The sequence below is a fragment of the Notolepis coatsorum genome, assembly GCF_963971535.1.
Source record: "Notolepis coatsorum genome assembly, chromosome: 19".
In the NCBI taxonomy this organism is placed as follows: Eukaryota; Metazoa; Chordata; class Actinopteri; order Aulopiformes; family Paralepididae; genus Notolepis; species Notolepis coatsorum.
In genome coordinates, this window is record NC_140183.1 from 74,004,617 (window position 1) to 74,018,850 (window position 14,234).

Sequence of the window (14,234 nt, forward strand, 5' to 3'; positions counted from 1 at the left end):
ATGTATGACGCCGTGGATGGCTGATACATCGGCGAGCGTTGGGGGAGAGGCCTCCTAGGCGAGTCTCCTCTTGCGCCTCTCTGTGGGCTGGTACCGGCAGGGTACCATGGCCCGCTGGTCCAGGTGCTATTCCTCGGGGCTGGTCGTGCGTCATGCTCACCCGTGAATAGAGTCGGGGGTCTGTAGCGCAGCGCCGCGGGGGTATAGCCTGGGCTGTACTGGACCTCCTGGTCCGGTGGAGTACTGTGCTGTCGTCGGGCTTGGTTCTCCTCCTCTCCCTCTTCTTCTTCTATCAGGTCCTCTAGATCCTGTAGTCGTTTATTTAGCTTCTCCGCAGTGTATGCTGCTCCTTCCTTGTAGCTGGGTCTCGCTTGGACCGGTCGGGGAAGGGGGTCTGCGGGGGGTATAGGCTTGGTCTGTTGGTCAAGTTCAGGGTCGCTTGCTCGGTTAGGAGACGCTGCCCTTGACTGTTGTCTCGACAAGTTCCTTGAACCCCTGGCGGAGGGAGAGGGTGTTGCCTTGAGGATCAGCTGCTCCATTAGTTGCGCTTGTAGCTTGTCGCGCTCGGCTTGTAGTCTGTCGCGCTCGGCTTGTAGTCTGTCGCGCTCGGTTTCGCGCTGGATGAGAGCGAGGTCGCGCTCTGCTTCTCTTTGGGCACCGGCAGCGGCACGCTGGGTGTCTGCTCGGTCTCTTGCCATATTCTCTTCCGTCTGAAGGCGTCTCATCTCCAGGCGTATGCGCTCTTCTTCGCTCCGTTGCTGTGTCTGGAGTCGATCGCGTTCACCCTGAAGTCGATCGCGTTCACCCTGGAGTCGATCGCGTTCGGTAGAGGCTGTCAGGCTGACGAGGAACGCCTGTGATAGCATCCTCTCCGCTTCGCTGGGGGAAGACGGTTGTAGAGGTGAGCCGCTCCTGGCTGTACTCGTTGGGGAGTCCTGGAGCTCTATTTCCTCGGCGCTCTCCTCCTCTTCTTCCGTGCAGAGTTCTCTCTGTAGGGTTGTCTTCCTCCCGGGGCTGGTCGGGGACTACTTCTTCGGTATTGGCGGGGGGTAAAGGCATGTCAGCTCCCTCCTGGTCCCCACCGTGAGCTTGGTCAGTTACATTAGAACCCACTAGGGCCTCTGTGGTCGGGGTAACCTGGTCGTTAAGGTCAGACATAATTTTACTTTCTACTTTTACCGCGTTTACCGTTTGTAGAAGGCTAGGTAGTTGACTGACAGCGTAATCCTCTAAGTACGGAGGTGGCTGTCGTCTGCGCCGCGGGCGTTCTACGTTAGGAGGACCGTTTCGTGGAGTGTTCATCATAGGCCATTTCAATATTAATAACACTATATTAATATTACACTAGTTACCCTCTGGCTCGAAGGACCAATTGTAACTGAGGGGTACAATTCCCTGACTGTATTGATAAGTATGGTATCATTAAACCACTACCGCTTTATGTACTTTAACTACTGGCCACACAGTACATGATATAGATATGATGAACACTTTCCCACCATGAAACCAAGTCCACACAAATGTATAAGTCGAATATTTAATATATAGCAAAGGGTATATACAACGTTCACTTAATGACATTTATGATTTGAATGCACTTGTAAGGCAAATGAGTATTCGTAGGCAAATCAACATTGAATGACCAATCTCTGGTTACGCAGGAAGCAAGTATACAACCTGGTTCTTTAGGGAACTATAGCGATGGTACTTAATGATTATAGCTGGATATACTAAAGGGGGGTCCTGCTGGTTGTAAGTCAGTAGGGGGGGGGGGGTTAGGAGAGCCGCTGGCGATATCCCATCTGGCCAACGATTTCTTGGGAGAATTCAGAGTGCTGAACACGGTGCCCACAGAACCTTGGTCCACAGATGAATACAGTTGGGCCCTCTTGTAGACGGTAGCTGCCGGTCCACAACGAAGAGACGTGAGGCGACCTCACTCGGGTTAGAGCGCCGTCTCACCTGGACTCCTCTCGGGGGTAGTTCCAACACTTACCAGTGTTGGCTGTTATCCATGGCATAATCAAAGCACCCAAAGCAAGTAGATAATCCAAGCCGTGTAGGGCTCGCCGTCGCCCGGGTAAGGTAATCCAATGTGCAGGTCCACTCGTCCTTGCCCAGAACTCCTCGGATGAAAGCACCACACGTGGTCTGCCCAGCCTGGTTAAGACTCTAGATAACGCGAGGAAAACGATGGGGGTACTGCTCACTTTATAACTCTAACCGAACGATGCACCATACATAATAGACTATTATTAACTTAATAGAAATACGTCCCACTCGACGGTATAGTGCCAAACTATGACAATTCAACTATTAATCCACACGATGTCTCAATGCCATTCTGAGGCCAAATTGACCATACTGCACCACACGTGTATCGTGGGTGAGGCTTAACGTCTTGCCACTAGGTTGGAGGGTAAAGAACTAAGGGCTAAGGGACTAAAAGAAAGTTCTACTTTACTTGCGCCATATATATATGCGCTGTGAACAAATAGTACCATTCGTATTTCGCCAGACGTATTCCTACGCGGAACCGGGCTAGTAACGACATGTTCGTCGGCACGATTGAACTTGAACCAAGGGGCTTGGCTGCTGGCGCCAAGTTCTTGTCCAATGAGAGAATGAAACTATTATGGGCTGTTAGTAGACTAAAGGGATATTCAGTGTATATGTACAAGGAATATACAAGGGATATCAAACGATATACAAATACTATTAAATATATATCCATAAATAAATATATATATTCGGTTTAATCTGATCCTTCACAACAATTACCTTATTATAGCCAATTCGCACATTTATATATATATACATATAGTATCTTTCAAATGGCCGAGTTCAATTTGGATATAGTATCACCAGGCGTGCATAATAACATATACTGATATTTAATGTAATCGACTGTACTTTTTTATTTCTCCCACAGTGTAATCATTTTGTAACTAATTTCAGATCTAATTATTCCTACATGATTACAATACTGTGGAGAAACTGACTGCGTTTCAATATTTGTCAAAAACGTTACCTTTTGTAGCTTATTATCGCGAATCATAACAATTATTGATATGATTCATTCAGAACGCTGAACTTTGAAACACCATATTGGACCACAGGAAGTGTATAACGGAGAAATTCTGACACTGAACGATAGCCAGCGATCTCCTCTTCAAAATGGCCGCAAAAAGATTCCAATTCCCATGGTTCAATATTTCCATTTCCGCTTCCGGGTCAAAACACGAGTGGAAAATAAAAACGTAAAATGATATAAATGCACTTTTAACCTATTGCTAAACTATTGCCAACCTAACGTTTTACATTCTACGTGTATTTGTGACATAGTAGTGATAATAATACTTGAAAACGTTTGATTTTAAAAACATTAATTTATTGCATCACTCATAAAAATATTAATATATGATAATAATGTCAAAAGGGGTCGGTACCGTCCCCGTGGGGTGGAACAGGTTTTAAGGTAAATCGACAAATGTAGTGGTTTCTTTAATTACATCACATTCCAGTCACCATTTAATCTGAATTTTTTTCTTTTCTTTTCTTAAAATCCAGATCAAGCTCTGGTTCAGTGTGGAGGGGGAGAAGCAGCTCATGCCCCTGGACTCCCTCGTTCTCTCTGCCGCCGCGGTGACGTCCATGAGGCAGAGCATGGAACTATTCCTGGATGAGTCTGTGGTGAGCAGAACACTTTATACTCTTTTTATTGGCTTTTTTTCTTTTTTTTGATCACATCAGAGTACCGGTATATATATTTTTTATTTAACCTTTATTTAGCCAGATAAAACATTAAGAACAGGTTTCTTATTTACAATGTCGATCAGAGTATAATCATCATTTATAAAATACAAAACAAGAAAATTCAATGACAGAAACCAGAAATGTTTGCATATATTGTATTTTTCACTTGTGGTGCCATACATGTCATATTGTGTTGAGGTCTGGGGGAATGTTTATAAAACAAATATAGATCCTATTATTAAACTACAGAACAGAGCTATTAGAATAATAAATAAAGCTAGTTATCTTGAATCGACAAATACATTATTCATAAAGTCCTGCACATAAAAATATGTAGATATGGTTTACATAAAAACCTTGGAGATAATTTTTCGTGCTAAGAGTAAGAACCTACCAGCTTGTATTCAATGTCTCTTTCAACCAAGAGAAGGAAATTATAATTTAAGAGGGTTGTGTATTCTTAAAACATATAAAAAGGTAAGAACTAATGTAAAAGCTAGATGTGTTTAAATTTTGGGAGTTAAATTGTGGAATAGTCTTAGTGATGGGTTGAAGTTGTGTACCTCTCAGGGGAGATTTAAAAAGGCTCTGAAGGATAAAATAATTCAGGAGTACAGTTTTGAGTAAAACATCAAACATTTATTTTCTCTTTTCTTTTTTCTCTTAAAGAAAAAGAAAAAAAATTATATCTTGCAGCATATTTTAAATTTGTCTTTCTTATATTAAAGTATATTTAGTTTTTAAGAATTGTAAAGGATAGGCAAAAATAAGCATGTGCTTCAGCCTATTCCTTTTTTCGGTCATTGAGTTTGGATTTTGTGTGTGAGCTTACTTTGAATATGTACATTTGTGATTTTTTCTTTTTTTCTTTTCCTTTTGAAAGTCCACACATGTGTGTTTTTGATTTATCTGTAAACAAAGACCGAAAATAAAACTATTCATATTCATATTCATTCATATTCATATTCAAAGATCACTTAATGGTTTTCCAGATATGTTCAAGATAATAAAACATAAAACAACACAGACAGAACACACATGTACAGACATACAGATAGAATTTTAATTTTTTAATGAAAAATTAAATAAAAATCCTGCTCTCACACTCCCAGTTCAAATCGTGCTCTCTTCCCCAAATCCCTCTGTCTCCTTCTCTCCTTCCTTAATTTTTTTTTCAATAGAAAATATTAAAATAATTTTAGAAAAAGTAAAGAAAATATGCATTTAGGTGGGTACATCATTCCCAAAGCCCAATACCGAAAACCAAATGGAGGGATACATCAATTGTATTAACACTTTCCGTGCCAGCAGGGGGATCCAAAAATAGCGCTTGAGTGCCAGCGCTGTAGTCAATGGGAGGGCGATCACATTTACGAACGCATAAACTATATCTTAAATTATGGCTAATAAAATATTTGTCTAATACGCCCGTCGCTTATCAATGACTTGTTTGCAGTCAACATTGTCGAAACGGATAGTTTTTTAATCGGTTCATTTCCGTTTTATACCATTTTGAAAAACGCTCGTTTTCTGGAACTTCCAGAAAAAGAAATATATTCTGCAGGAATCGTGCTTTACTGGAATACACAAAACACGTTGTAATTTTTCGGCCTATTTATGAATAGTTTTCAAATAAACGCTAGATTATCGATAGTATATGTGTACTTATGCACGCTAGAGAATCGGGCTGAAAAATCGATTATCTTATTTCCTGATCAGCACACACACACTCACAGCCACACACACACATACGGGACACGCTGAGATATAGGTGAAAAGAGCTCTGATTATCCCAAGACTGGTAAAATAGATTCCTTATCTCAGATCAGATGTTCTCCAAAAAGATTATTCCAATTCCTGATCACCATTCCAAATATCGATCACGTTTATTGATCCAACGCTGGGTACTGGAAATACCGATTCCACGCTGTTCTGAGTGTCGGCGAAGACTGCAATCGGCTCAGATTACATGCCTGACAAGTAAAATGTTGATTCCGGACTTTCTTTTCCCCATGCGTTTTCATTCAATCCAATCCAAAGGGTGCATTACCATCCGGCAGACGATAGGGGGCGGTATTTTCCCTGTTCAAACTCAGACAGAGTCCCAGTGGTAACGTGAGGCTAGATTGATGAAAAATTTATGCAAATCAATAATAAAAAAAATAACGATTAAAAACGAGATTTCTCGTGGCTGGCACTCAAAGTGTTAAAGACAGATAATTTAAAGAAATATATACATTACATACATATATATATTTTTATATATAAAAACGAAATATAAAACATTCCAATTCCCTTTCTCTCCCCCCTCTCTCTATGGTTTTTAACTATTGTGTAGGAGGGATTAGCATGCACTTGTTGAAGTGGTCAATGAAGGGTTGCCAGGTCTTGTAAAGTGAGCAGAAATTTTTTACTAGGGGTGTAAATCGCAAGTTTCATCACGGCGCAACATTATATTGATTCTTTGGACAACGATGTGATATTTGCTGATATCACAAAGTCCATTCAGGAGCCTTCGATCGATATCATCTTATGCCCATTTAAAACACAATTAGTTACATTTCTATCAACTCACAAAATATATCAACTTATATAATTCATAACAACTCACCAGTCATGACGTCCATCCATCTGTAGTGATAGCAACTCGTTGTGCATTCATTAACTCCCAATATGTAATCTCATTATTATTATTTTTTTTGATCTTTTTCCCCCTCCTTTTTCCTCCGATTTTCTCCCATCCCAATGTTAGTCGTTATGCCAATTCCCAATCCCCTTCCTGGTCGCTGCGCACTTACCCCCCACAGTCGGTCTGGGAGAGTGGAGGCTATCACATGCTTCCTCCGACACACGTCTAGCCAATCAACCGCTTCTTTTCACCTGGCAGCGCGGACTCTCACTGAGAGGGTGTAACGTGTGGAAGGATCACACTACCCCCCTTAGATCCTATCCGTGCTGAGCAGGCGCCCCGACCGAACTGTAGGAGTCGCTGTTTACAACGACCCGGACCCACCCCGCCAGCTTTCCCACCCTCTAATACAGCCAATTGTATTAGTGTGAACGGCCAGCCAAGCTGGTGACAACGCCGGCAAATCCAGCGTCTCCGGTGTTGGTGACGAACGCAATCTCCGCTACGCCACCTGACCGCCCTATGTAATCTCATTTTTAACTTGGTCGGGCAGATTTGATAGGCAGGTTTCACTGAAGTGCTGTCTCGATGGGATCACATATTTCGGCTCCAGAGTACGCAGCTCACGAAAACCGCCGTTCTCGACACCACTGTGAGGCCCCACGTCTTTGCAAATGGAACATGAAATGGCAGCTGTGATACTCGTCGCTCTATTAGAGTTGTGGTTCAGTTTTTGCGGAAAAAAGCTGGTCAAAGGAGCCGTCGAGCAGGCATCCGTTACCGCTAGCCCGGGGGTCAATGCCGTGTTTCTTTTTTAGGTGCCCGGCCAGATTCGTCGCGTTTCCTGAGTATTTGATTTTGATCTCGTAATCCACACTACTGGATTATTCCCGAGAGGGGAGTAAAATATCCCCTTTGTTTTTTTCTTGGCTGCTTGCCATTATCTGCCTGGCGCCGCTAGCGCTGTTTGAACGATTAGGAAGGAGGTGCACTTAGACAGAAATGGCAAAACGGACGTGCTGAAATCTGTACATGGATCTAGATTGATGGATCCCAAATTTTTACATCACTTATATTTTCACTATACATTTTCACTCCTTGCTTGTCCATTTCAAACACATACTGGAGGACTTTAGGAGGTCGGGGGCCAGGGACTACAGCCCCCTCAGCATCGACGGGGCGCCGGTCGGTACCTCGGAGTCCACATATCCGAGGACTTGACATGGACCACACACATTGACAGTGTAGTGAAGAAGGCACGACAACGCCTCTACTTCCTTAGGCGCCCAGGGAAGTTCAAAATGAGTCAGAAGATCCTCAAGAACTTCTACTCGTGCACAATAGAGAGCATCCTGACTTGTAACATCACCTCCTGGTTTGGGAATAACACCGGACAAGACCGCAGCAGACTACAGAGAGTGGCCCGTTCAGCCGAGTGCACAATTCGAGGTGGGCTTCCCACTCTCCAGGACTAATATAACAAGCTTTGCAGGGCCAAGGCTAAGAGAATAATCAAAGACTCTAGTCACCCAAACAACTGCCTCTTTGAACTGCTGTGGTCAGGCAAGCGCTACCGGAGCCTCATGGCTCAGAAGGAGCTTCTATCCCCAGGCCATCAGGATGCTCAATGACAATGACACTTTAACACACTTTATATTTATCTATTATTAAAGAGATTTGCACCACATTCATACCTCATTTGCACCCTACCCCAAGTCTGCAATTTCTACCTCACTGGTACTCATTTGACTCTGTATTGTATATATGTATATTGACTTTACCTACTTTTTACTTCTTAATTTTTTACTTACTTGCTCTTCACTGTATGTAGCACACTCTCAGGGGCTCATAAGAAACAAACATTTCATTATAAAGTATCCTGTATTTAGTTCTGATAAATAAAAACAAACTTGAACTACTGTAGTTTGTGATGTGGCCATGATATACAGGCGATATTGTCGGGCAATGAATATGAACAATCTTTCAGCCAATTATGACCATGAGCTTTTTTTTCACAACGTTGCTGTGGCTTAACCCTTTTACTACCACACTATAGAAGGTCAACCCTTTCACTACCACACTACAGATGGTTAACCTTCTGTAGTGTGGTAGTGAAAGCGTGAACCCTTTGTACTGTGGTAGTGAAAGTGTTAACCGTCTGTAGTGTGGTAGTGAAAGGGTTAACCTTCTGTAGTGTGGTAGTGAAAGTGTTAACCCTTTGTAGTGTGGTAGTGAAAGGGTTAACCTGTAGTGAAAGTGTTAACCCTTTGTAGTGTGGTAGTGAAAGGGTTAACATTCTGTAGTGTGGTAGTGAAAGGGTTAACCTTCTGTAGTGTGGTAGTGAAAGTGTTAACCCTTTGTAGTGTGGTAGTGAAAGGGTTAACCGTCTGTAGTGTGGTAGTGAAAGTGTTAACCCTTTGTAGTGTGGTAGTGAAAAGCGTTAACCCTTTGCAGTGTGGTAGTGAAAGGCTTAAAGCCCACCCTTGTTGCCCACACTATTTTGTCCCATCTCTTCTGAAGGTAACGTAGCCTACCTCCGTTCCCTCTGCCCCTGTATCGCGTTGCCCTAACGCCCGGCCCCCTGTACCCTGCCCTTATCTCCACAGCACCAGCAGAGGCACGGCCTGCAGTTGGTAAAAGAGTCTCCGGAGTCCCTTCCCAGCTCTGTCCTCCTTGACCTCAAGCAGCATCTGGGCTCCATCCTGGGCCGGGTGGAGCGGAGGAAGGCCCAGCTGGACATCCTCACCAACCTATATGAATTCTATGACTCAGTAAGTGATAAGCGGGTCAGGAAGAGTGCACCGCACTTAGTCTGACCAGGACCTCGATCTTTAGCCAACGTATTTAATTCGTAATGCAAAACAAAAAAGTTAGTAAACGGGGCTACAGAGCGGTAAGTGTTTCATATTATGCAGCTTCCTTCAGGGCCCAGTTTCATAAGCGGTTTCGGTAACATGGTTTAACCACTGTTATGGTGTTTGAACACTAATGGTCATCGAATTTTGTTGACTATTCGATGAGTTACTCTCTCTTTTATTACTCTTCTGCAAATCGTGGTTCCTGTCTTGGACACAATCATGGTTGGCCTCTTTAAAGCTGCAATAGCTATTTTCTGACAGTATTTTTCACATTTTCAAAATGTCTTATGACCACCTGCCATCAGAAGGTCTCGTTGAGTACCGCACTTTTGCTCTACCTATTTTATAAACCTATGAATTTAAAAAGTATTATCTTTCAGTGAATCTCTTTAAGTACATCAATATTGTGCTGTCTGAACAGTATTTGTAGGTGTATTTACCTACCTTAAACAACCAGGAAATGCCCAAGAGAAAGTTGAAATATTGTTATCCATGTACAAGTATTTTTTTCAGCAAATCTCTTAGTTACAACAACACAGTGCCAGTAAGGATCAAGGTGACAAGGCTTTCGTTTTTTAGAGTTTGTTTATAGTGGCGACTCGCGGCCCCCTAGTGGCCAGAGAATAGTTATTCCAGCTTTAATAAAGGGGACTAAGTGGACTAAGCAATGTTGAAACGTGAATCTGCCTCCTGCCCTCCAGGCCGACCAGTGGATGGAGCACTGCCAGGACTACTTCATGCAGCTCAGCCTGGACAGCGGTGGCGTCAGCCTCCCCCCTGCTGTGCTGCAGATCCTCCAGGACTACAACGCAGAGGCCTCCAAGTTCTCCCGGGACAACTTCAGCACCCTCAACGAGATGGTGCTGTCCCTCGACAGCCCCTGCCAGCTGCAGCAGTGGAACGCTGTGTGGCACAAGTGTCAGCAGACCAAACAGCAGCTGGAAGAGACGCTATCCAAGGCCACAGCGGCTGCCGCTGCCGGCAACGTCGCCGCCGCGGAGACGCCGGGTTCCGCGGAGACGGCGGAGAGACATGAACCCCGTGTGACCCTGACTCTCCCCGAACTTCCCCCGTACGCCAACAGGTCGGCGGTCACGCAGCTGGATTTCGAGGACAACAAGGCCCACTCCGCCGGGCCCTTCTCCAAGAGCCCCTCCAGCTCCATCGCCTCCTCCACCCAGTTCCCCTTCCCTCCCGACTGCGACGTCAAGCAGAGACTCAGCCCGTCGCTGTTCGACGACACCGACAGCGACTGCACCGTGGACTCGTCCATCACCTGCCACTCGGAGCCCGTCTACTCCACCGGGGCGGCGCGGCACCGCAAGCAGCCGCTGAAGAAGATCATGAAGAAGACCATGAGCTTCGAGCTGAGCCCGCGGGACAGCAGCGGCGGCGGCGGCCATGCGGACGCCAGTCACGTCCACGGCTACACAGGGGTGTACATCAAGGGCCTGGAGGTGGCAGGCAACAACGTGTCCATCGAGAAGAAGCTGCAGAGGCCCGACGTGGCGAGCCTGGCACTGGGACGCAGCCGCAGCATGTCCTCCCCGGCCAGGACACACAGCCCACACGCCGAGGGGGACGGCAAGAAACAGAGCAGGTGAGGGAGTGAGCCGGACTGAATGAGATAGCTTCATGACTTTATGATGGAAATGGATTTACCGATAACTGTGCCATACTCTAGGTAAAATGTGATGTGTTGGCTTCTGTATGTATACAGTATATCATTTCATTTAATTTCAAACCATTATTTAAACTCCAAAGGCAACTGAGGTTTCCCTCATTTACAGTCACGTTGAGTGTACATACAGAAATGAGCAAAAACAAAGCATATAAAATCACACAGCATATAAAATCATAACAAAGAGACAATGAGGCGAGGCAAAAAGCAAGGATAAGGTTTAAACTCTGCAACAGAGGGGAGGATCTCGAGCTTTAAGGACTGTTTGGGGTTCATTCCATGAGCTAGGGGCATCATAGCAAAATGCAGATTTACCCTGTTGGTAAACTCTGGAGACCTTGATGACCAGCCAGTCACTAGATCAGGTTCCATAGGTTCCAAAATTCCATTCCCATAATGATGTAGTATAAGGAGGTAGCTTACCAATAAGGGCCTTAAAATAGAATGAATCTGAGGGCAGAGTGATGAGTGTCGTATCTATCATTAGAGTTGAGTCTGAGGGCAGAGTGATGAGTGTCGTATCTATCATTAGAGTTGAGTCTGAGGGCAGAGTGATGAGTGTCGTATCTATCATTAGAGTTGAGTCTGAGGGCAGAGTGATGAGTGTCGTATCTATCATTAGAGTTGAGTCTGAGGGCAGAGTGATGAGTGTCGTATCTATCATTAGTGATGAATCTGAGGGCAGAGTGATGAGTGTCGTATCTATCATTAGTGTTGAGTCTGAGGGCAGAGTGATGAGTGTCGTATCTATCATTAGAGTTGAGTCTGAGGGCAGAGTGATGAGTGTCGTATCTATCATTAGTGTTGAGTCTGAGGGCAGAGTGATGAGTGTCGTATCTATCATTAGAGTTGAGTCTGAGGGCAGAGTGATGAGTGTCGTATCTATCATTAGAGTTGAGTCTGAGGGCAGAGTGATGAGTGTCGTATCTATCATTAGAGTTGAGTCTGAGGGCAGAGTGATGAGTGTCGTATCTATCATTAGTGATGAATCTGAGGGCAGAGTGATGAGTGTCGTATCTATCATTAGTGTTGAGTCTGAGGGCAGAGTGATGAGTGTCGTATCTATCATTAGAGTTGAGTCTGAGGGCAGAGTGATGAGTGTCGTATCTATCATTAGTGTTGAGTCTGAGGGCAGAGTGATGAGTGTCGTATCTATCATTAGAGTTGAGTCTGAGGGCAGAGTGATGAGTGTCGTATCTATCATTAGTGTTGAGTCTGAGGGCAGAGTGATGAGTGTCGTATCTATCATTAGAGTTGAGTCTGAGGGCAGAGTGATGAGTGTCGTATCTATCATTAGAGTTGAGTCTGAGGGCAGAGTGATGAGTGTCGTATCTATCATTAGAGTTGAGTCTGAGGGCAGAGTGATGAGTGTCGTATCTATCATTAGTGATGAATCTGAGGGCAGAGTGATGAGTGTCGTATATCTATCATTAGTGTTGAGTCTGAGGGCAGAGTGATGAGTGTCGTATCTATCATTAGAGTTGAGTCTGAGGGCAGAGTGATGAGTGTCGTATCTATCATTAGAGTTGAGTCTGAGGGCAGAGTGATGAGTGTCGTATCTATCATTAGAGTTGAGTCTGAGGGCAGAGTGATGAGTGTCGTATCTATCATTAGTGATGAATCTGAGGGCAGAGTGATGAGTGTCGTATCTATCATTAGTGTTGAGTCTGAGGGCAGAGTGATGAGTGTCGTATCTATCATTAGAGTTGAGTCTGAGGGCAGAGTGATGAGTGTCGTATCTATCATTAGAGTTGAGTCTGAGGGCAGAGTGATGAGTGTCGTATCTATCATTAGAGTTTAGTCTGAGGGCAGAGTGATGAGTGTCGTATCTATCATTAGTGTTGAGTCTGAGGGCAGAGTGATGAGTGTCGTATCTATCATTAGTGATGAATCTGAGGGCAGAGTGATGAGTGTCGTATCTATCATTAGTGTTGAGTCTGAGGGCAGAGTGATGAGTGTCGTATCTATCATTAGAGTTGAGTCTGAGGGCAGAGTGATGAGTGTCGTATCTATCATTAGAGTTGAGTCTGAGGGCAGAGTGATGAGTGTCGTATCTATCATTAGAGTTGAGTCTGAGGGCAGAGTGATGAGTGTCGTATCTATCATTAGAGTTGAGTCTGAGGGCAGAGTGATGAGTGTCGTATCTATCATTAGAGTTGAGTCTGAGGGCAGAGTGATGAGTGTCGTATCTATCATTAGTGTTGAGTCTGAGGGCAGAGTGATGAGTGTCGTATCTATCATTAGTGATGAATCTGAGGGCAGAGTGATGAGTGTCGTATCTATCATTAGTGTTGAGTCTGAGGGCAGAGTGATGAGTGTCGTATCTATCATTAGAGTTGAGTCTGAGGGCAGAGTGATGAGTGTCGTATCTATCATTAGAGTTGAGTCTGAGGGCAGAGTGATGAGTGTCGTATCTATCATTAGTGATGAATCTGAGGGCAGAGTGATGAGTGTCGTATCTATCATTAGTGTTGAGTCTGAGGGCAGAGTGATGAGTGTTGTATCTATCATTAGAGTTGAGTCTGAGGGCAGAGTGATGAGTGTCGTATCTATCATTAGTGTTGAGTCTGAGGGCAGAGTGATGAGTGTCGTATCTATCATTAGTGTTGAGTCTGAGGGCAGAGTGATGAGTGTCGTATCTATCATTAGTGTTGAGTCTGAGGGCAGAGTGATGAGTGTCGTATCTATCATTAGTGTTGAGTCTGAGGGCAGAGTGATGAGTGTCGTATCTATCATTAGTGTTGAGTCTGAGGGCAGAGTGATGAGTGTCGTATCTATCATTAGTGTTGAGTCTGAGGGCAGAGTGATGAGTGTCGTATCTATCATTAGAGTTGAGTCTGAGGGCAGAGTGATGAGTGTCGTATCTATCATTAGTGTTGAGTCTGAGGGCAGAGTGATGAGTGTCGTATCTATCATTAGAGTTGAGTCTGAGGGCAGAGTGATGAGTGTCGTATCTATCATTAGAGTTGAGTCTGAGGGCAGAGTGATGAGTGTCGTATCTATCATTAGAGTTGAGTCTGAGGGCAGAGTGATGAGTGTCGTATCTATCATTAGAGTTGAGTCTGAGGGCAGAGTGATGAGTGTCGTATCTATCATTAGAGTTGAGTCTGAGGGCAGTGATGAGTGTTGTATCTATCATTAGTGTTTAGTCTGAGGGCAGAGTGATGAGTGTCGTATCTATCATTAGAGTTGAGTCTGAGGGCAGAGTGATGAGTGTCGTATCTATCATTAGAGTTGAGTCTGAGGGCAGAGTGATGAGTGTCGTATCTATCATTAGAGTTGAGTCTGAGGGCAGAGTGATGAGTGTCGT

General features: G+C 44.4%; 1 protein-coding gene across 2 annotated transcripts in view; it reads left to right on the plus strand.

Moving 5' to 3' along the window:
- The window catches only part of plekhg4b (pleckstrin homology domain containing, family G (with RhoGef domain) member 4B), a 73,306-nt gene that overhangs the window by 41,343 nt on the left and 17,729 nt on the right, over window positions 1–14,234 (plus strand). For both annotated transcript variants that reach the window (XM_084336226.1, XM_084336227.1), the window contains exons 12-14: window positions 3,571–3,693; window positions 8,992–9,156; window positions 9,945–10,843. In XM_084336226.1, coding sequence (XP_084192352.1) covers window positions 3,571–3,693; window positions 8,992–9,156; window positions 9,945–10,843 — 1,187 coding nt within the window. The remainder of the gene's footprint in view (window positions 1–3,570; window positions 3,694–8,991; window positions 9,157–9,944; window positions 10,844–14,234) is intronic.